Below are 23,350 nucleotides of genomic sequence, written 5' to 3'. Positions count from 1 at the left end.
AGGAAGACTAGAAAGTATACGGCTGTACTTAAATTTTTCTTTTAGTTAAAGCTAAGTGATCTTAGCTTATTCACAGGGCGAGGTTCATGAGATGTCAAAATTAGCGTTATCGAAAAATGTAGATCTATAAACCTGGTAGTTCTATGGTTTCCGGAAAACTAAAATTAAAGCTTGTTAATTTTTGGTTTGTACTAATAAAGAACGATGTATTGGACTGACTGGGGATCTAACCCAATGATTGAGCAAGCAGCCATGGACGGCTCGTCAAGACAAACCATTGTAACAGGAAACCTTGGTTGGCCGAATGGATTAACTGTTGATCCAACTGCAAACCTCCTGTACTGGGCTGATGCTAAACTGGACAAAATTGAGGTTTCTAACCTCAACGGTGGCAATAGAAGAGTGATTATGTCATCTTCAGCAGACATTCACCCATTTGGCTTGACGGTGTATAAGAGCATTTTGTACTGGACCGACTGGAACAGTAAAAGCATTTCGCGGTACGATTTAAACCGTGGGAAGACGGAATTAATCATTCAAGGTCTTCAAAAGCCAATGGATATTCACCTGTACGATTCATCTCGTGTATTTTCAGGTAAATCGGTTTTTACTTAAGAAAACGCGTCACGAGCAACTATTGTAATTAAACGGTACCTCTTACTACTTTAAACGTTATTTACGATTTTTATCAATGAGAGAATGGTGAAGGCTCGATTTCCGGCGCTCTCCTACAGAAAATGAAGGAGTCAAACTTTATTTACGTATCCGTTCTGAATTCTTTTCCTTTTTACAGTGCGGGCACTCAACCAGGACACTTGGAACAAGATTGTCTAATCACAAAGCCCAAAATTCGCTAAAAACAAAAGATTCTCAATTTTTTGTTTGCTTGTTTGTTTGTTTGTTTGTTTTGCAAACTGACCAATAACATTTATTTATTTAAAGTTTTCAACGGTTACGAAGTGGGAACCTTGAATTTAATTGGTCCATTTGCAAAAAAAGACCTTGAGAATTTTTTGTTTTCAGAAAACGTTGTGATTAAACCGTCGTCTTCAAAGTGTCCCGGTTTGAGTGTCAGCACTGTAAATATTTTATTAGGCAAACGAAAAATAACAACAAAAAGCAAACACAGTTTGACTCCTTAAGTAGTGCATTAATGAGCAGAAAAGGTTGATTGTGCATTAATAATTACAAAAACTGAAAATATGTTTAAAAAATGATTGTACCGGGTACATAAACAGCTGGTTTTAATTCTGTAGTAACTAATTGACTCTAACTTTACCAGGGTCTCATCCGTGTGCTATCAACAATGGAAATTGCAGTGACTTGTGCTTGCTTACGCCGCAAGGAGGTCACCAGTGCGCATGTCCAACAGGAGTGGTACTCAAACCTGATGGGAAAAACTGCAATTATGGTAAGAGAATATGATTGGTTGTGGTAGAGCGCCTATAGCACATATTTCCTCATTTTTATAGGAAAGAAATATTCATGAATATTCTGAAAATTTCAGGATACGAATTCTCTTGTGATTGTCTGACCATTTCTTCTTTTTTCAGATTTTTTTTGGGAACTTAGCTCCGACAGGTTTATGCTTTTTGCTGAAGCAAATAGCGGAGAAATTTACAAAGTTCCCCTGGCTGTACCAGACACTCCTTGCTCTCCTCTGGGGATCAAAACCAACATATCCAGACCAGTTGCAGTTGATTATGATCCGATTGAGGGCATGGTCTACTGGACTGACGTGACATTGCAGCAAATCGTTAGATCGTATCCCAATGGTTCGGATCTTAAAGTAATAGCGGAACGTAATGTGCAAAATCCTGATGGAATAGCAGTTGACTGGATTGGACGGATTGTTTATTGGACTGATTATCGAACTAGTAAGATTGAAGTGTCACGATTGGACGGATCATACAGATTTAGCCTCATAACATCTGGTTTGGACAATCCTAGAGCTGTGATCCTTGACATCGATGCTAGGTAATCAAGATCAAATAATGGAGAATACAACTTAAAAGATATACTTGCGTCAATGGAAACATGTTCAAAAATTTTCCGGTTTTTCTGAGGAAGCAGTTGTAACTTGTATGGAACTCTGTCTGTTTTGTTCCCTTGTCTTGTTAGGGCTTCGCTATTTTTTTATCCGAAAATCTTTTTGACTTAAGCCCCTATAGGCCTCATAAAATAGCAAAGGCTGTTCTTGCATGTGAAAGTCATAATTCTAACAAACTTACAACAAATTTTTACAGTAGCGGCTATTAAATATTGAATCCTAAAGAACAAACCTTAATATAAACAGACATAGATGACAGATAACCTAGTTAATTTTAATCAAAATGGCGGATGAACCCTTAAATACCCTTAACTTCAAAAACGCGTGACTAACGGCCGCAGAAATCACCATAAGATAATGACTTGTTTCCCAACGTCCTTTTAAGACATGTTCCCTTTATTCTTTATCTCTCTTTTGACCTCTCTGGTCTGTCTTGATTTTTATTTTAGAAAGATGTATTGGAGCGACTGGGGAGCCTCACCAAAGATCGAACAAGCAAACATGGATGGCACAGCAAGGACCGTTCTGGTTAGTTCCGGTTTGTCATGGGTGAACTCACTCGCTTTGGACTTCAAAAATAGGCTGCTCTACTGGTGTGATGCAAAACTCGACAAAATTGAAAGAGTGGACTTTCAAGGGAATAACCGCGTGCTAATACTGGATTTGTCGTCTAATAAGGATAGTTATCATCCTTTCGGACTCGCCTTATTCGAGGATACGCTGTTTTGGACAGACTGGATTAAAAAAAGTGTTCATAGCTATAATATGACGTCTTCCCTCACTGATGTTCTGGTCCAAGGAATGGGAAGACCCATGGAAATCCACATATATGACAAAAGTAGCACAACTTCGGGTGGGTGTCCCTTAGAAATTTTGCTGTTTTCACTATTTTACAAAGACAAAACCACGAATAATTCACAGTCCATTCAGCAACAAATACCATTTCTAACAATTTAGTCAACTCAGTGAAGATAGCACCTTTTCAATAATATTAGCTGCATTACGTACCCTGGTAAAAGAAGCGTCATTAAAAACGGTAAATCTCGTCTCAAAGACTTTGCGATATTTTTTCCAGTTTTGACGATTGACGGTTAAATTTTACAGCGCTTTTGACGGTTCACGATTATTAAGTGGAAATGTAGTCTAAAAGTTGAAGTAAATAGTAACTTCTGTATGAATTGATATTAACTTTTGTGTTTTGAAGGTTGTCTTGGCCTTTCACTTATAAAATTTGGAAATATTTTCAGATATAAGCAGATTGCAAAGTATTGTAATATCTAGGAAAAGTGTTTTTGAGAACATGTGAACTTGTTTTTCTAGTTTGGAGATTCTTCAGGAGCCAGAATCCAGGGAAGATCAGCCGAAAGAGTGATATCTGAAATACCTTAAACCTTAATTAATCTGCATTTTTGACGGTTGACGGTAAAAATGACTTTTTTAACGGTTGGTCGTTAATTTTTAGGCTGTTTGACGGCTGACGGTTAAAGCTATTGAGACCCTCTCAGAGCGATATATTTTTTCATCTCTCTTATAGTATCGTCCTCTACTTCGTAAGAGGGAAGTAGTGAAGAAATTTTGCAAAAAAAAATCGTTGAGAGTTTCTCTTTGCCAGAATATAGTTTGTAGAGGGGACCCCGGTATTAACTATAGCCAGAAAGTTGACGTTTGCCATGTCCAAGAGCGAAACCAAACGTTCTGTTCATTGTTAAAACTACAAGCTGGGTCAGCGACCTTTGTTTTGTATTTACCCTGAATATTCACGCCTGTTTGCATCTTGCATTCACACAGGAACTACCCACTGTTCTCATTTGAATGGAGGCTGCAGTCACATTTGCCTGCCAAACCCAAACGGTCATCAGTGTTTCTGTCCGGATGGGGTACAATTGAAACCTGGTGACTCGTCGACATGTCAAGGAGGTAAGAATGACCCCAAAAAAGACTAGTGTTTTTTAGGGGTTTTTTTTGTTTCTTTTTCTTTTTCCTTTTCTTTTTTTGCGCAATCCCCTAGCAGCTCTGATCTGTGCTTAAAACACCGTGATAGACTTAGTTAACATGCAGTTTATCTTAGGTGCATCAGGGGCTATGTTCATTTAATACTACTGTGGGGGTGTGTTCGAGCAACTCGCTCGCTACACGACGAGGTACCAGGAATCTGATTTACATCTTGGCCTTTATTCTTCTTAATCTTCTTACAACTTCTGCTTACTCTACTTCTCCCTACTTTTCCTACTCTCTACTAACTTCTACTAGTTCAAGCATAGTAGCGGTTTTTAATAGCCAAAGCTGGACATGTTTAGGTTAGCTGATCGGAAGAGTGTCTATTGTATTTCTTATCGCACACACTGCAATAGGTTTGCTATTGTCAGGGAATAGATCAGCCTACGCACAGCCGCAGCTGATAATTACCAAAGAACGAAGGTCAGCTCGAACACCACAAACACGACCACCTGTAACATTCCTAATATGGCAACAAGTAAATTCGCGAGCTAAGTATAACTTCAAGTACAAGTAAAAACAAAAGATCAAAACAGGAAAACAGTACGTGGACAAAAACAAAGACTTAATGAAGCAAAAACTAAACTCAAAAGTTAAGATAGATCTGTCTTAAAAATAACTTTCAAAATACTTCACAACACTACCACAGTGGGAGTTATATTGAAAGTGTCGTTCTTTCTAATCTCGGTTTCCTGTTTTCATGTGATTGCACGCTTTTAAAGTAATAAGAAAACTTAAAGCTTGTTGCCTGCTGACCATTCTGTAAAATTGAGAGTTCAGAATCGTATTCCACTTTTTCTTGAAAGCATGCTGGAATATTATTAGTCTGGATATTACAAGGTATACAGTGTTTTCATGTCTCACACGTTGGGAAGCGCACCCAGTACTCAGAAAAGAGGGTCCTCGATCACAGGTGATGAAAGTAGGAGACTGGAATGCTCTTTGGAGTTGGAATTTAATAAAGCGTTCTCCTTTCTTCATTAAATAGTGAACCGCTGTCCTCAACTGTTTACACCTGTGCATGGTAGTTTGTTGCCTTGTTCTAATTTGCCGGGGCAATCCTGTGTATTCTCATGTGACCAGGGATATTTGCTGAGCGGTGCAAGCACCAGGACTTGCCAAGGCGATGGTAGTTGGACTGGAGTACAAACACAGTGCACTGGTAAGTCGAGGTAACATAGTTTACAGAGCAGAAGGTAAAGACCTGGTAACGACCAGCTGAAATCTTGAATCCCCGCAACTTAGTCTGTTCTAAAGTAGGTTGTGTTTGATCGTCCGAATGAACGTAGTCCTAAATAGGACTGTTGGCGTTGACAGTGACTGACGTTTCTACGACCTGTGCGGTAGTCATCTTCAGAGTCAAAGTGAGTTGTATCACGGTTGATGGTATTATACTCTGGTTGTTGATCTGATTGGTCAATTACGTCGCGATGTTATTGGTCGTCTGTCAGTTAAGCCGTGACACATACCGACCGATTACTAGACCAGTCCCGATCTCTCACAAGGCTACTACTATCCGGACTTTGACGAGACGAGCGCAACTAGTTTGCGACTCGCCTGACAGCCTACAAGACGAGACTGGTTATCTTAACAACGTTTTTAGTAAGAACAATTACAACGCGAACTTTGTTAGACGGAACACTCACAGTAACGTTGATTCAAACACTCAGACCAACGTCAACTCTGGTCCTGTTACGAAAGTGACTATACCGTACATCAGGGGCACATCTGAAACTATCGCACGTATATTACAACCTTACAATATACGTGTTGCACACAAACCGATAACCACTTTACGACGACTACTTACTAATGTCAAGGACAAAGACAAACCCGAGGACAGACAGGGAGCAGTGTCCAAGATCAAATGCTGCGACTGCCAGGCTTCTTACATTGCTGAAACTGGCAGAAACCTTAGCACGTATTCTACAGACTACTATCAATGTCTTACTTTAGAAAGCTGGCTTACTAACTTAGAACAAACGCCACTGAATTGTAGCCAACAATTACCAGCACCGTACAAACGACTTGTTGACGAGATCAAGCAAAACTGACTACGAAAGAAAGACCGGAGAACTGACAATTTGATTAACAATAGACGACTGTTTAACTGTGACAATAGACGGATCGAAACGCACCAATTACGGGTCTTCGTAGCCAATAACATCACGGCTTAACTGACAGACGACCAATAACATCGCGACATAATTGACCAATCAGATCAACAACCAGAGTATAATACCATCAACCGTGATACAACTCACGTTGACTCTGAAGATGACTACCGCACAGGTTGTCGAAACGTCAGTCACTGTCAACAACAACTGTCCTGTTCAGGACTACGTTTACCCGGACGGACAAACACAACCTACTTTTGAAATGACTCCTGGGTTCAAGCCTTTCACAGTTTTAGTCTGTGTCTCCCGCGTTTCTCTAGCTTGGCTAAGAGGTAATAGAGATGACTGCTTCGCAGGCCCCTGGGAATGGGACGGGGGTACTGCCATGTATGGGCTATATGGGTATGTGCTGCTGTGAAGGGCATGGTTTTCAAGCAGTTTACTCTGGGATAGGGTACATTAATCAGGAAGTTTGGGTCTAGAATAGGGTATCGTTTATAGTCAGGTGGCTAAAGACTCAGATCTATACAGAGTGGACAAAAGCACCAAACTTTGCATGGTTGTAGCTTAGGGCATGTTAGTCAATATAAGGATCGGTGCCCACAGCTACCTCTTCGGGATTTGCAGCAACTGCTCGCTGAAGTTCTTCAACAGCCTTCCATGATGGGTGGCCTGTGCCGAAAATTGCAATCAGTTGTTTTTTGCCATTTTTTGATGAAAATCACATAAAAAGGGAAGTAGATGGAAAAAGAAACTGTATTAACACTATTATTATTGAAACCAATGACTAAAACAAGTCAACTTAATTATACAGCAATTATGATATACCATGGTGGATATCCTGTGCTACAAATATCAATTCCTTGATTTTTGGCATTATTTTGATGAAAATCACATGAAAGACAAGAAAATAAAAAAAGAAATTGTATTATTATTGAAACCAATGACAAAAACAAATCAACTAAATGGAAAATTCAAGGAAGATGTTTTCAGACGTGTCCCAAATAGCCTTTCAAGATGGCGGCTTGAAGGTGTCTTTTCATGGACTGTAAGTATCTCCTAGAATAAATTGCCGTTTTTTAGGGTAAATTGTGCACAATTTGAATCACGACTGGTTTAAGTGAAGTTTTCAGCTCTTCTTGGGGATAAATTTGTTATCGAAAGCTACATTTTCGCTTCATATTTTGTGCTGATTATGAATGACTATACTTAGTTTATTGACTTACTGGTTAGTTAAAGGTTTCTGAAGCTGAGATGTTTTCTACGCACCAGGATGGATATTAACTGGGATCGTTGTCATATTTGCCAAGAATCAACAAAAGAAGATTTGAGAAGCCCACTGGTTTAACGGTACAAGCATTAATTTATAGAACGCTCCTTGAAAATGTACTAAAAAGGCTGAAGTGCGAAATAGGCATACATGTCAGAGAAACGCAAGAAGAAAAGTGGAGCAGCTTGGAAGGTCGAGGAAGACGAGAAATTAAATAAATCAAGAGCATTTGTTGAACTCACTGAGTACAGAGCAAATGCAGTGGACAATGATACACGTTTCTTTATACTTGCCGAACTTCATATTAAGCTGTATTCGTTACAAACAGAGGCACACACATTGCAGTCCCGCTTTAGTGTCAGTCTTACAAGCTCGTTTGGTGCCACAATCTCCAACTGGCTGTTTCTGATCTGCTTCAACATGCGTTTTTCTCTTTTCTAGTTTGCTTTTTCTAACTTGGACGTAAGGTGACAGGATTGATGCCACTTTGCACTTCAGTAACGTGTTTACTACTGTAGTGATTTCAATATGAAACTTAATGGACCTTGTCACGGTTTTCGACGCCATCTTGACGAGTAGGCAAACAAGTGAGAAATTACAGTGTTTGTATGAGAATCTAATGTCGAATAATTTCCGTAGAACAGCTGTTCTGAAAAAAAATACGATTTGTAAACTAAAGCTTCACTCCTAAGGATTCTCCTGAAAAAATTTGAGGGCGTTACATGCCCTAGAAGACCTAGAACCACTTTTTAAAATTTTCTATACATTTGTCTGTAAGAAAGTCCCGGGAAAATTACAGACAAATATATGGAAAAGCTAAAGCAAGCCTCTGGAGAAATTTAAGCACAGGTACGCCCCCCAAATTTTTTAGAACAATCCTTTGCTTTGTAGCTTTAGTTTACAATTGATATTTTTTTCAGAACAGCCGTTTTACAGAAATTATTCTACATTGGATTCTCATACAAACACTGCAATTTCTCACGTGTTTGCCTACTCATCAAGATGGCGTCGAAAACCGTAACAAGGTCTATTGCAACAAGACGGCACAGTCCTCTTTCTTGAATTCTAGTAGATTGTCAAGGAGCGGTCTATAAATAATTGTTCCGTTAAATCAATGGGTTTCTCAGATCCTCTCTTTTCGATTCTCACCCTAGGTAAATATGACAACGATCCCAACTGAATTCCATCTTGGTGTGTAGAAACTAGTTTTAACTCAATCATGATAACACTGAAATCATGCTTATCTTGTCGATGTACCGTACTCGTCCACCCTTTAGCGACGTCATTATGGGTAATGCAAGGCTAAGAACCACCACCAACAAAGCCTGGGAGTAGTATTTGATGACAACTTGCTGTTTGACGCACACATCTCAGCATTCTTTTGCAGATTATCGTTTCACCAACTCAGGAATTTATCAAAGATAAGAAAGTGTCTCACACAGGAGTCTAGCGAAATTGCAGTGCATGTTTTTATTACATCTAAAACAGACTATAAATTGCAATTCTTTGCTCTATGGTTGTAGGAAAATGCACTTGAAGGAACTTTTGATAATATGTTCAGAACACTGCCCCTAGGATCGTTACTCGGACTCGTAAACTTTGCGAACACATCATTTATTTGACCTTCACTGGCTTCCTGTTATCATGTTGTTTTTAAACTTATTTTGTCAGTTTTCAAATCACTTAATACCCTTCCACCTAGCTATCTAGCGGACAGTTATCGAAGGCCTTCCAGGAACTTGTGGTCCGCATCTCAGCAGCTCTTAGAACAACCTCGAAAACTCACGGGGAAAAGACTTTTTCAGTGTGCCCCCCTAAACTGTGGAACTCACTACCATTAGCTAGATTTTCACAAGTCACCATCTTTAGCCAGTTGAAACGAAGGACTGAGAACATATCTTTTTACGCAATTTTTAGAGAGTAAGTCAGTACTTTTGTAAATATCTGCAGATCATATACCTATACTTATAGAATGTATATTTAGTTTTTTGCACGACTTATTATCATTATATATAAACTTTAAAGGCAAAATAATTTTAGAACAGATGAATTCTTGTTTCCTTCTCTTGTTCTTTGTGAATTGCAAATAGATTTTAATACATGTTACTTCATGCTCGAGATATAATTTTTTTTCCTCTTTAACATTGTAAAACACCATGTGCTCAGGATATGGGCGTTCTAGAAAGAAGCTATTTTTACTATTATTAATTTTAACCAGTACGAAAATAAACTCAGTATAGTCATTCATAATCGGCACAAAATGTGAAGAGAAAATGTGGTTTTCGATAACAAATTTATCACCAAGAAGAACTTAAAATTCACTTAAACCTGTGGTGATTCAAATTGTATACAATTTCCCCTAAAAAATGGCAATTTATTCTAGTAGATACTTACAGTACATGAAAAATAATAATAATAATAATGGCAAAAAAAAGGAATTGATTTTTTTGCACAGGGCACCCACCATGTACGTCATAATTGCTATATCATTAAGTTCACTTGTTTTAGTCATTGGTTTCAATAATAATAGTGTTAATACAGTTTCTTTTTCCATTTACTTCCCTTTTTATGTGATTTTCATCAAAAAATGGCAAAAAACAAGTGATTCATATTTTCGGCACAGAGCACCCATCATGGAAGGTTGTTTAACAACTTCAGCGAGCAGTTGCTACAAATCCTGAAGAGGTGGCTGTGGGCACCGATCCTAATATTGACTTACATACCCTAAGATGCACCATGCAAAGTTTGGTGCTTTTGTCCGCTCTGTATAGATCTCGCCAAAATTTTGCACTAAGCCACCGGACTATTTCCAAGAAACTGATCAAATGGTTTCCGATTTTAGTCTAGACTAGGGCGGAAACCGGGAATTGCCACACGAAAATATAAGAAAATCAAATCGGTTTTGTTTTGGCTAGACTGTACTAGTGACCTCAGTAGTTCCTGGAAAACAGCTACTCTAGGATAGGGGAGATTTGGGGAGTTTAGTATAGTATAGGGTAGGAAAATCTGCTGAACTAGCTCTGGTATAGGCTAAGGGTTCCAGGGTCCCCCAAAATTCCTAAAGTATCCCCCGGGTTCGCAGTCTACTAACCTGATGGATAAATGTCCACTTCATATTTCGTTCAGTTGTCAAGTGTCCCGCCCTACCAACACCTTACAATGGTACCCGTCAGGGATGCTCAGGCGCATCCACAGAAACCTACAACACTGTCTGCCAGTTTTCCTGTCATCCCGGTTTTGTCAGTTTGGGCTCCTCATCTAGGACATGCCTTCAGAACGGAAGTTGGAGTGGCCAAGATTTTGTTTGCCAAGGTAAGAATATTATTAGCGCATTCGGCATAAGCTTTCGTTAAATTTATGACGCTGGAAATTTAGGGACTGGTCAAAAAGTATAGGGGGGGGTGGGCCGGAGCATATGGAAATGTGGTTGATAAAAAACACATGACCCACCCCCTCCCTTCGGCACAAAAATGACTGACCCACCCCTAAAGCAAGGTTGGAAATTGCATGACCCACCCCCTAGTTAAACCATGGATGTTTGGTTTCCTCTAAGGCCATCCCCTTTTTTCTCTTCGTTTACCGTCGAATGCGTTTCCTGATATTGGGTCGGTCGGTCGGATTGAAAAAAAAAACTTTTAAAAAAATCACAAGAAGTCTCGGAATAGTGGGCCCTGGTACCCCAGGACGACGTTAAAAGTTAACATTCACATATTTGGATTAACAAAATGTAAAATATACTGTGAAAAATGTTCATGTTTTTGTTCTTGTTTTTCTCTGTGCTGTTACTATGCTCATTTTTCAGATTAAAAGAATTATTCCAAGTGAAAAATCGTGTAACTTTGTCGTAACTTTCTTTTTAAAAATGCCAAAAATTTGGGTCGGTCGGACGACGGTAAACGGAGAAAAAAAAGAGGACAGCCTAACCTTGTTCTGTGCTTGACAAAATTTGTTGATACACTGCTACAACCAGTATCAAAATCGCAGAAATCATACCTTTCACTGAAAAGACAAATGTGAAAAACCGAACATTTCTTGTTTCGATGGACATTATGAGTCTTGACACAAATATACAGCAAAACAAGGGTATATTGAAATTGTCTGTCACAACGCATATGAATATTTCTACAAAGACAACCCATTCCTACACATTACTTGCCGGAAATTCTTAGATTAATCCTCAAAGAAAATTTCTTCCACTTCAATGGAAAGCACTACCTACAAAACCATGGAACTGTAATGGGCACAAAGACAGCAGTTTTGATTCCTTTGCCAATATTTTCATGACATATATTGAAACAACAACTCTAAGCAAAACTGTCTTTAGAACAACAGTTTGGAAATGCTACATACACGATGTCTTTTCCCTATGGGACATGAGTAAACCAGACATCGAAGCCTTCATTGAAGAAGCAAACTTACATCACCCAACTATTGAATTCATGGCCGAAACGTTTGACACTGAGATGCAGCGTTTTTAGACACGGTTGTATACAAAGGCACAAGATTCAAGAAAAATCTATCCTTGATGCAAAGACCCATTTTAAACAAACGGTAACCTTTTTGCACACACATTTCACCTCGTGTCACCCTCCAAGTGTTAAAAAAGGATTTGTCAAAGGAGAAGCCTTGAGAATCCTACGAAAAAACTCCTCAGAAACAACCTTTGAGAAAAATAATTCAAAAAACGCTTGATGGACGGAGGCTACCCACAAACTTTGATAGAAGACCTACTATCAGAAATAAAATTCACAAAAACGAGTCTAAACTCCTAAAACAAAACCTACAAGGAGGAAAAAGATTTATTGCCATTTGTGACACAATACCAACCCTCAGTGTCTACTATAAAGGAAGCTTGAATAATAAAAATGGAATCTTATACAAAGCCAACCATAACTTTAATAAATTTTTAAAGAACCACCAATCATTTCCTTACAAAAAAGGAAAATCATTAAAGGACATGCTCGTTAGACCCCCCCCCCCCCCCCCCCCAAAAAAAAAAGGTTAACAAAGGGTTCACGGGATGTGCGGTCTGTCACCCGTTGCATTTTCTCGCACAACAGGTTTGAGAGTATTTTAGCAATAATTCCAGCTGGCTGTGTTTTATATAACAAGTGTGGTCAACTGTCTCGTTAGTACAGTTAGTGCTTATTTATGTAATAAAATAGGGTGACCCACCCCCTAAGGGTAGCTGCAAATTGCACGACCCACCCCTTGCACAAGGCTCAAAACCTCATGACCCACCCCCTCTCTGCTCCGGCCCACCCCCCCTCCTATACTTTTTGACCAGTCCCTTAGCAAGAGTGTAGTAATTGAAGACAACCAAAGAAGCCTGCAGTCCTAATCTATAAAAGATTGCTATTACGCATGTGCGGTAAGTATGTAGCCAGCACTTGTTTGGGCTTCTACTAAGAAAAAAGGAAAAACGCATAGAACGCAATCTAATCACGCGCCTTTGGACCTTCTATCAAGCGAAGCTTACGCAAAGCACAGCGATTGAATTTCACTTCCTAACCTTTGGTTAATCAATACTAGTTTAAATTGTTTCTTCGGGTCAGACTTACAATCCTGCAAGTTATCCCTTCTCTTTGCGAAAACAATTAAACACAAAACGGAAGACATCTAAGAAATTTAAGATCTAGCAAACTTCAACTACAAGTGGAAACGTTTAAGACAAATCGGTATGATACGTTAAAGGAGCTAACACTGTATTATGTCCTCTACACGAATTTGCAATTGAAGGAACCCTTAAAATATCAGGTAAAAGCGACCTTCTGAGCATGAATAAATGGTAAAGCATGGTTTAGGCTGGAGACCTGATTGGCATAATTTGCCCATTTTGTGTCTTTAATTTTTTTTTGCCTTGTTTGCAGTGCATCAGATGTCATTTAACTATCACAAGTATGTAAAAAAATTTCTTTTTTTTTTCTACATGTCAGCGGTCATTTGTCCCCCTCTGGTGACTCCACCCAAATCCCTTTTGCTGACCCCTTCCTGTGGAAGTACTTATGGATCAGGTTGCCGATATTCCTGCCAAAGTGGTTATACTAGCTTCACCGGAAATGTCACAAGAACGTGTTTGCTGAACGGTCAATGGAGTGGAAATAACATAAACTGCACAGGTTGTTACATAACAGAATGTAATCCTAGACAATTTTGCCTGGATCAAAGCTCTTATAGCTGAACAAAAGTCATTCAAACTAAAGCAACGGCTAAACTAGTTTACTTGGAAGCCCAATTTAAAAACCATCATTTTCCAGTAACGCTTTCCGATTTCCCACCACGAAAGAACAGAGCAGTTTTCTTATTTTATAATTCATAATATGATCTCATTATTTTGTTAGCTTGGTTCATGATTGACATGTTGTCAAGGCCTGTTCTAATGGTATTTATTTTAGGCAATTTGTTTTCTTCTTTCTAAAGACACTCAACCCCCAAACTTTGGTGCAACATGCCCGGCAAAAACATTGTTAGCCTATGCCGAGAGAGAAATGCTTTCTGCCCTGGTGAACTGGACCCAGCCGGTTGCCACTGACAACTCAGGAGTTGTCAAATCAGTGACGTCAAATTACCAGTCGCCAACAAGGTTCAGTCAAGGAACTCACTTGATCACCTACACAGCTGTGGACCAATCAGGAAACATAGCCAACTGCGCGTTTTCAGTCATCATTTTAGGTAACAAAGACTGTATCCAATAATATTCATTAGCTCCGTTTAATTGTTCTTTGTCCGTCAGCGTGTGCAGTCCACTGCACTTCCTGAGGTTTCGACCTGGGGCATTTCAGACCGCTCGAAGTTAAAACTTTGGATTTACGTGCTATATCTGTGACTGAATTAACTGAGGGCCCTTACCCTTGAATACGCTTAGTTAACGTTTTGTTTGACTGTCGTTTTGTCTTATTCTAGGTGTTTATCAACAGCAATAATAGTGATATCCCTTTTGTATCTCTTGTTGGTTAGTGATCAATTGCACATCTCTACGAGTTAGTCCTGGAGGTCCTTTACAAATGGACAGTTGTGGTGATCATTATGGCTCAAGGTGTAACTTCTCCTGTGCCGTTGGATACCGTTTGAATGGGTCTTCAACGGTGACATGCAATGCCCCTGGTAACAGCCCTCCGGGAGTCTGGGACAGTCCTATTCCTGTATGCCAGGGTACGTTTTCAGGGTACAATATTGATGTCGTGCTTTTCATCTCTATTTCAATATGGAAGCAATAGACGCTTGGAAACCATTTAAACCGTTTTCATGGTAGGATGCTGACGTCATGCTGTTCATCTCTATTTGAATATGTTATACGGATAGTAGAACTGTGAGCAGAGCTTTCTTTCCCGCTTTCACGGCTTCTAGCATTTAAGAAGTCCTTGGACTAATAAGCCATGCGAACGACTGCATAAAAGTTCGCATGGTAGCTCGACACCCACCCTATTCGGTTTACTCCGCAAACTAGTGTTCTGTATAATCCTTTTTTCAAAAGTATCAGACGAGTGTTTAAAATTTATTTCTTCATTAGAAATTACCTGCCCATCTTATCCAGATCTAATCAATGGAATAAAACGTGGCTGTACTGACCCAGTGTCCGAACGCTATAGCGCAATTTGTAGCTTCTCTTGTAATGTTGGCTACAATTTGACCGGCTCGTCAAGGAGACAGTGCCTGGAAAATGGAACGTGGAGTGGGGTGGCTCCAACTTGTCAAGGTAAGTATTATGACACCGCTCATAGAGGAGGTATTTCTTACGATGACAAAATTGGCTAACTTAACTAAATTAAACGCTGTAGGGGAGAGGTTTTTATCATAAATATTGTCCTTTGTATTCCTCAATTTGTGGGGGTGGGCGTTCTACCCCGAGTTAAATTGACAAAAATAAAGCCTTCTCCTGGGTAGTGTGCCTCAAATTTTTGACTCACACATTCGCATGTCATTCAGTTAACGCGTTCATGTTGATTCAGATATGAAACTTTCCCAGTGGTGGGTGTTGTTATGGAAGGCATTTTGATACTAAAGTAGTGACTGCTTTTTCACGACACTGCACTCACACATCGGCTGCACGGCCTGTAGTAGGAAAGTAAATTACAGGCGGCGAATGTATTAAGCGCGACGCTTTTTTGTGGACGCTTTTTGTTTTCTGAATAAAGTAATGCTACGTCGGCCATTTTGAAGTCGCGCTGAAAGGCTGGGACGATGTTGTCTCAAATTGCGTTGTGGGACTGTTTTGGGGACTATTTTTGATCCAGTTTCCTTCGCAACTGCAGTCGCCAAGAGAATAAACTAGATAAACAATCCCATGGTGCAATTCGACACAACATCGGCCCACTCTCAATCTCAAAATAGCCTATGAAGGAAATTTTTTTTTTTTCTTAAATCACATATTGCAGTGGTAAACTGCAGTGCAATCACGCCTCCTGCAAATGGTGCGGTGTCTCCACGTTCGTGTTTATCAAGAAGCACTTACGGCCAGTCCTGCAGTTTTTCCTGCAAGACATCAGGCTACGTTCTAGAGGGCACTTCGACAAGGGTATGTGACAAGAACGGAAAGTGGACTGGGAACAAGGACACTTTTTGTCGAGGTATCCGGAGTAATTTCTTCTTTAACTGTTACACTACGAAAACTTTTTTTTTGCTTTTAACCTGTTGCCAGGTTTTTTTATTGTTATTATTATAGAATTTTTTACAGCGGTTGCAAAAAATAATAATGAAATAAAATGAAGAAAAATTAGAGAAAAAATTACAGTAAATAAAACTGCATGTAAGCCGAGAGCCGAGGAAACGAAGCATTAATCACTACTTTTAACATCATTACTACGCTAAACAAAAACACAAGTTAACACACCTACATCGCTATACACTAACACTAAATACTAAACACTAGACACTAGGCAAGCGTCACTTGAAGAAACAAATAAGAAAAGCTACATTGGTGGAAATTGTTGTCGGTGAAGCGTGGTGATAGCTAAAGTTCCATCAACAGCAGTAGAGGTTCCCATTTTTTATTGTGGAAGTGGAGTTTGTTATTTTTGTTCACAATGAAACGTACTATTTGGTATGTTTTTTGCATTTTGCAAATAAAAGGCTAGTCGAGAGGGATGATATATTTTGAACAAAAAATAAAGATATTTACTCTCGAGAATAATATAATTAGCAAGAATACTGTCATCATCATCCCAGCAAAAATGGCCAAATAACCTATCCTTAATGTCGAAGTTGGTTGAGACTAGGTCTTGCGATTTAAGAATAGTGTTAACCTCATTCCAGAAAGTGTTAACCTTTTCGCAGTGAAAGAGGAAATGTTCTAGTGTCTCTAATTCTTCATTGCAGAAGTAGTGTAATAGAGTTTTAGATAAAACAAATTTGAACAACATGACATTTGTGTAACAGATTCTATGAAGTATTTTGGATTAAAACTCTCTTAACTTTGTGTCCAGCGTTATTTTGAAAAATAATGAGTACACTCTTTCCCAATCTAACTGAAAAATCTCTGCATAAATCTTTAAGATGCAATTAAAAACTGTCCCAAATCGTTGAAGAGATTTAAAAAGCAAGTCCAAACTCAGGGAGTCAAAAGCCTTCTTAAAGTCTATGGCGGACATTATCGCTTCATATCCCTCCATTTCCGTATAATCCATGACGTCGCTTATTATTCCAACGGCATCAAAAATCGTTCTTCCTTTCACGAAAGATTTTGGTCCTGATGGACTACATATGGCAGGACTTTTCCTAATCTCTTTGCGATCAGCTTTTGAGCCTATTTTAACGCCTACGTTTACTAGAGGTATCGGCCTCCAATTTTTGATAACTCGTCAATCCCTGTCTTTCTTCTCTATGAGGGTTATTATAGCTTCTTTCTGCGAGGTTGATAACTCCCCATGAATGTAAGAGTAGTTCAATGATTCGACCAGTAAGTAACCTATTTCTGGCCAGAAAAATTTATAAAACTCAGCTGAGAGTAATAACTTGCCTTTATTTATTTAACCGTTATTTATCTCTATAGTAAGTGAGATTAAAAATCGATGTACGTAAAAACTAAATAGCATCAAAAAGGACCTATCCCATTTAAGCAAAATCTTTACAGACAACTACCACAGGTTTACTGTTCCATGGACTCGAATAAATTAGGAAGAAGTGAAAGACATATAAGACATAAATCTCGCTTAAAACTGTCTATGCGCATCCTTCTCTTGTTTTCTTTATTATTATCCTTAAATTTAACATGATCTTTGTCGAAACAAAATCTGGTTGTTTTCAGACAATACGCCTCCTTCTTTTAACGGCAGTTGTCCAAGAAACATGGTCGTTTCTGTTCCTAAGTGTTCGTCCAGTACTTTGGTCTCGTGGAATGAACCAATAGCAAGAGATAACTCTGGTGACATGACCTTAAGCTACTCAGCAGTGCGTCCTCCAGCCAATCTAAGTATTGGTCTGCATTATGTTCACTATTCTGCAGCAGACGCCGAGGGAAACAGAGCAAACTGCAGCTTTGTGGTGCAAGTCATAAGTAAATATACCCATCAATAATTCTTTTATTATCCCTTCAAAATAACTCCAAGTTTAAAAACAAGCTAAAACAAGCTAACCTCGGTCGATGTAAGTTCATATCGATAATGCATCTTTATCGGGAAGTTCAGGAGATTAAGGTCTGCTCAGGTCTGCAAATATACTCCAAATAGCAGATGTTGTCCTTTGAGTTGTCTTCTTGCTGTTCTTGCGATGTTTTTAAACAATATTTCGCCGTGAAACGAGTAAAACGTTCCGAAACAGTTCCTCCATTTTGTTCTAACTACCAAAACAACTTAATCTCGTCCCCAGGTTTTCTTGGTCAACGGTTCAATAATCTGCAACCAGGCTGCACTTTTGACGTCATTTTGATGTCTTCGGTTCAAGATGATAAAATTCTTTCCAAATTTGGTCAACAACGGCTGGTTATAGCGAATTATGCGTGTGGTTTTAACCAATCAGAAACAGGGAAATATTTTGAATGGATAATAATGCCATTTATCGATATGTAGTTGCTTCAATTGCTTATGACTCCTATCTTACACAAACGTGCTCACCGCCTACACTACTCCATCATGGAAGATAAATATCCCTACAGCAGGCCACTGGCACGCTCAAACAAACTATTTAAATATTTTATAGTGTGTAAGGGATTGCATGGCAACATCAATATCACCTTTCGGGGAAATGTGGGGAGGACAGGAAGGCGGGATATCGGGAGAATAAGGCCAGGAGGGATACGGAAAGCGGGAGAGGAAAGAGCAGTAGGAAGAGTTTTAAAACATCGGAATGCGGGATAAATAGGGGAGAATTACGCATTAATGCTTAGTATTTTGCGATCTAAAGAGGGCTAAAGGGAGGAATCCAAGAATAAAAGGGCATAACCCGGGAATGTAACATGTCCTCCTGCTGAAATGACCTCATACTTATGAGATGCCCACAGAAATCAAGTTTACGGTCTTGTAAAGACGTAGTAATTGATGGAATGTGTTTATAAAGTCCTTACTTGGTCAAAAATCTTTAAATGAAATATTTAAGGCTGATCTAAGGAGCCTTGTACAACAGTCAATCCATATCTCATCGTTCCTCTTGGGACAATGTCTCTATGTCTGTGCAGCATTCAACCCCTCAGTAAGGTACCTGCAACATACATTAATAAGCTATATGTTTAAAGTATTTTGTGTTCATTTTCGCAGAAAGGTCGTGCCTGGTCCTTCAACCGCCATTATATGGCGCCATAACTTCTCTTTCATGTGGATCTGCCTACGGTTCTCAAGCTATTATCGCTTGTAACGAGGGACATCGACAGGTTGGCTTACGAATTCGGTCATGTGAAGCAAATGGTACTTGGTCAGGCAATACAACTACCTGTGAAAGTAAGAACCTTAAGAAAACACAGCATCTGTCTCGTCCCCAGTCATCTATCACAACCTCTCCTCGTGGCGCGCGGGGTGTGATGTGAAGGAGGAAAAAGAGAGAGAGAGAGTCTTCCAGTCACCTCTTCTCCCTTCCCATTACCCCCTGCTCCCGCCGCGCGTCACGCGTAGACCACTGGGGACGAGTCAGACACAGCATATCCTTTGCAATAAATTAATTGCAACTCATACTTTACTTTGACAACTGATAACGGTTCCTAAACGAACTCAGTTGTTGATGCATTAATTTACGCCGATGATAAGGCGCCATGATGCACGTTGATCTTTGTGTAACATTTAAACAGTAACAACAATTTTTAAAAATGTTTTTGATTGTCAGTGGGTATTCTAAGTGTGTAGACGAACCATCACGAACACTTGCTTTCCAGCCCACTTCTTCCGGGCCTCGCTGAGAGCTGGTAAAGTAAACTGATCTAAAAAACCAAGTCACAAATAAATTTCTGATCGTATTCCTGAAACCGAGGTTTTTTTCCTAACTGTCAATGTTATATTCTAGCTCTTTCATTTTTTCATACAGAAACTAAAATTATGAAAAAATGAATAAAACAAAGAAACACTTCTTTAGTCGAATTCCCTTCTTTAGTTCGTCGGCTTCTATTTTGGTACAATAAACGGCAAAAAGCCTGGTAATGGCCGTTTTTATACTAGACGACGCATTATCCGTCAATCAGTGACATCGTCCTAAGTATAAAAACGGCCATAGACGCATTATCCGTCTGGACGAACTTGGGCAAATTTTTTGTATTTCGTCTGGTTATGCGTCTTAAGTATAAAGACAAGCACAAGATGCATTATGCGTCTGGGCGAACTTTCCTTCGAAATACGTCTTGAACGACGTACTACGAAAGGTAGTTCCTCTGGACGCATAATGCGTCTTGTGCTCTTCTTTATACTAGAGACACATACCCAGACGAACTACAAAAAGTTTGCCTAAGTTCGTCCAGACGGGTAATGCGTCCTTAGTATAAAAACGGCCAATGTGATTAAACGTATTTCTTGGAATTATTTTCTATCTAGTTGTTAAGTGCCCTTCCATCAAAGCTCTGGCCAACGGAAAAATCAGCCCCGCTCCCTGCAGTCTTTCTGGGGGAGTAAGTTATAAGACACGTTGTTTTCTACAATGTGATGTCTCAAACGGGTATCAACTTGAGGGTCCCACGCAAGTATCTTGCCTTGCAAATGGCTCTTGGAGTGGAAACATTAGCAATATTACCTGTAAAGGTAAGTACCAAAAGTGCTGCTGATAATGACTTAAAATTGGACTTTTTTAAATGTAGAATCTTGGATCATCTCCTTTGCTTTATTGCTTGAACCTTAGGTTGCACTGGCACAAGTACTTAGCGTACTGATACACTTGAACAAACGTTTTTTCCCATCTGTGAAAATAACTATGTAGTTTTGCTTTTATACTACTACATGAGAAATTTCTGCAATTTGATTAGCCTAGAGCAGTGGCATTTCAGCTTAATTTGAAATACCTGCATGTGAAAATTACCAAACCTTTGCGGGTAGTAATATAAATAAATAATAGCATGATTGATTTGTACCTGATATTTGGCTTAAATACCACTCGTGATATTTCAAAATTGTCTCAAATTTCACTCCCCTAACGGCTCGTGAAATTACGTATAACATTTCGAAATATCACGAGTGGTATTTATGCCAAATATCACTACAAATCATGCTATTACCTATACTTATTTCTAAATACGTAACTACAACAGAAAAAAGAAAAAATTGCTCTTTTAACAGATATTCAACCTCCCAGCATTCAATGCCCACCTAACATGGAGACTCCCACAGCCGCTGGGAAATCATACGCAATAGTCACGTGGCAGGTTCCAGTTCCAACCGACAACTCTAAAGGACCCTTGAATCTTAGTGGCCTACTTCCTCCACAGCGAATGAATGTTGGCACAAACTTAATCAGATACGATGTCACTGATTCGGAAGGGCTTAAAGTGGACTGTGTTTTCTCCATTCGAGTTAAAGGTGAACTTAGTTAAACACATTTTGCGCCTTATAAAATAACATTTGTGATACTCCTTAAAACAAGGTTAAGTTTTATGTTGGGAAAACTTGTCGTTGTTGTTTTGTTTTGTTTTTTTTTGTTCACACTTTTTTTTTATCTTTGTGGTCTAAGGGTCTATAACAGATGGAGAAAAAACCAGGCCCTTGGTCTAGTCGGAGAGGTCCGAACTCTTATGAATATAAATGTCTTACGGGCGAATTCCTTTTTGAAATGATCACCAACTTTCATCTTGTAGCTTAACAATGAAACTTGCGATGCGAGTTGCCTCTCACTGGACGTGACAAAATCTGGACAAATCTGTTTTAACACCTTACAAGGAAACCAATATGGCGGACGTCACGTCATGTGAAAACATGCCGTCATTTTTCGATTAACAAAATATTCTGGCTCCACCTCTGAGATTCCATTGCAGGGCAGATTTGTTGAGAGTTGATTGTATTTTCCAAACGTTATGTATTTACATGAACAGATGTAGAACTCCCCAAGATTGGTCCCTGTCCTGGTGATATCAAGATTATATCAACAGCCAGATGGCAGAAGCTCGTCCTGCCGTCAGTTAATGTCACAGATAACGTGGGTGTGGAGCTCTTCTCAACAAATATTAAAAATGGAAGCGAGGTGACATGGGGAGACTATAAAGTCACTTACAAAGCACTAGACAAAGCAGGAAATGCTGCGCAGTGTAGATTCCTTTTCACTATAGCTGGTAGGTAATCCTTATGCAGTAATTTTCAAGGAGCGGCTATAGCTTAGGTGGGAGGGGGAGGGGATGATATTTCCAGAAAATCCGCGTAGTACGCTGTGTGTTTTTGGAAACCTTGTTTTTATTTTTGACCGAAGTAAATTATGTATAACATTTTCTTCGTCGTTTAAAACCTATACCGAAATTCCATAAACTACTCGATCCAAACCTGACCTTAAAAGCCCGTACACTCTGATACATGATTCCATCTACCTAGCAAATAATTTGGTTTGCGTCCACATTTAAGAAGTTCTTCAATTATTAATGTTGCGTCTCTTATGAGCTCTTCCTAATTCTTCACGTCGGTTCCAGTCCAGTGGGACTTACCTAATCCCATTTAAGAGAAACACAATTTAAGCCCAATAAAGCTAATTGAGCATACTTTTTGGCACTGCACATCTACATATATAGCTCACTCAAAAGAGAGACCAGTTGATAAATTACACTTTTCTCTAAAACGAACGAATGATATCAGTCATATCATTAACTAATTATAATTTCCATTATTTATTACAAAAGATTCACCATGTGAAGAGCTTGCGCCACCTAAGAATGGAGCCAAAGCGTGTGAAACGTGGATGGCTGGACTTACGTGCTCGGTGCATTGTAATAACGGATATGGATTTGCGAACCAACCTCGTCCCGTATATATCTGTAGCCCTACCACTGGAGAATGGTTTCACGCAAGAACAAACAAAGGAAAGAAACCGTCCCTTCCTGATTGCTCAAGTAAGGAAATGCATTTGAAGAGTCAACTCTCTTTAAGATAAACTTGACCGTTGTGACCGGAGACTGGACAACAGCAGGGATCAACTTTAGGGGTACTTAACATTTACATAGGGAAAGCCGGAAATACCGATCCCTTTGAAAAATCTACTTTTGCGCGCCATTCCGTTTTGGGAAGCTCCAAGCTTTCCACTCTTTTTAGGGTTTTCAGCCGATATGGATATACTTTGTAGCGGATCGTTTTCCCATGATGTAAAATTTTATAATTTTCTGTTTAAAGTGGTTTTTGTAAATGGTGAGCACCCCTGGTGTCCTATTTTAGAGAGATGTTCGTCTGATAGAAGCTTCCTTTAAGAGAGAGTTGCCTTTATTAATCTTAACCGTATATATGAAGAAAAGCGACCTGAATTTGAGAACAATAGGTGTTTTTTTGTATTTTTATTTTTGATCTGCTCTTGCCTTGTAAGGACAAAAACGATCAACGTGAAACA

At 39.2% G+C, this 23,350-nt stretch overlaps 1 protein-coding gene across 3 annotated transcripts in view; it reads left to right on the top strand.

The window, feature by feature from the left end:
- Window positions 1-23,350, top strand: part of LOC140930732 (low-density lipoprotein receptor-related protein 6-like) — a 43,300-nt gene that overhangs the window by 13,364 nt on the left and 6,586 nt on the right. For 2 of the 3 annotated variants that reach the window (XM_073380434.1, XM_073380435.1), the window contains 18 exons: window positions 201-595; window positions 1,283-1,411; window positions 1,554-1,977; window positions 2,500-2,903; window positions 3,839-3,967; window positions 5,034-5,207; window positions 10,559-10,744; window positions 13,369-13,551; window positions 13,853-14,104; window positions 14,390-14,584; window positions 14,943-15,128; window positions 15,808-15,999; window positions 17,676-17,924; window positions 19,120-19,299; window positions 20,377-20,580; window positions 21,112-21,351; window positions 21,861-22,097; window positions 22,653-22,862. In XM_073380434.1, the coding sequence (XP_073236535.1) occupies window positions 201-595; window positions 1,283-1,411; window positions 1,554-1,977; window positions 2,500-2,903; window positions 3,839-3,967; window positions 5,034-5,207; window positions 10,559-10,744; window positions 13,369-13,551; window positions 13,853-14,104; window positions 14,390-14,584; window positions 14,943-15,128; window positions 15,808-15,999; window positions 17,676-17,924; window positions 19,120-19,299; window positions 20,377-20,580; window positions 21,112-21,351; window positions 21,861-22,097; window positions 22,653-22,862 (4,169 nt within the window). The remainder of the gene's footprint in view (window positions 1-200; window positions 596-1,282; window positions 1,412-1,553; window positions 1,978-2,499; window positions 2,904-3,838; window positions 3,968-5,033; window positions 5,208-10,558; window positions 10,745-13,368; window positions 13,552-13,852; window positions 14,105-14,389; window positions 14,585-14,942; window positions 15,129-15,807; window positions 16,000-17,675; window positions 17,925-19,119; window positions 19,300-20,376; window positions 20,581-21,111; window positions 21,352-21,860; window positions 22,098-22,652; window positions 22,863-23,350) is intronic. The other variant, XM_073380436.1, reaches the window with a different exon arrangement.

Source organism: Porites lutea, chromosome 3, assembly GCF_958299795.1.
Source record: "Porites lutea chromosome 3, jaPorLute2.1, whole genome shotgun sequence".
NCBI lineage: Eukaryota > Metazoa > Cnidaria > Anthozoa > Scleractinia > Poritidae > Porites > Porites lutea.
This window is presented reverse-complemented; position numbering and strand designations above follow the sequence as displayed.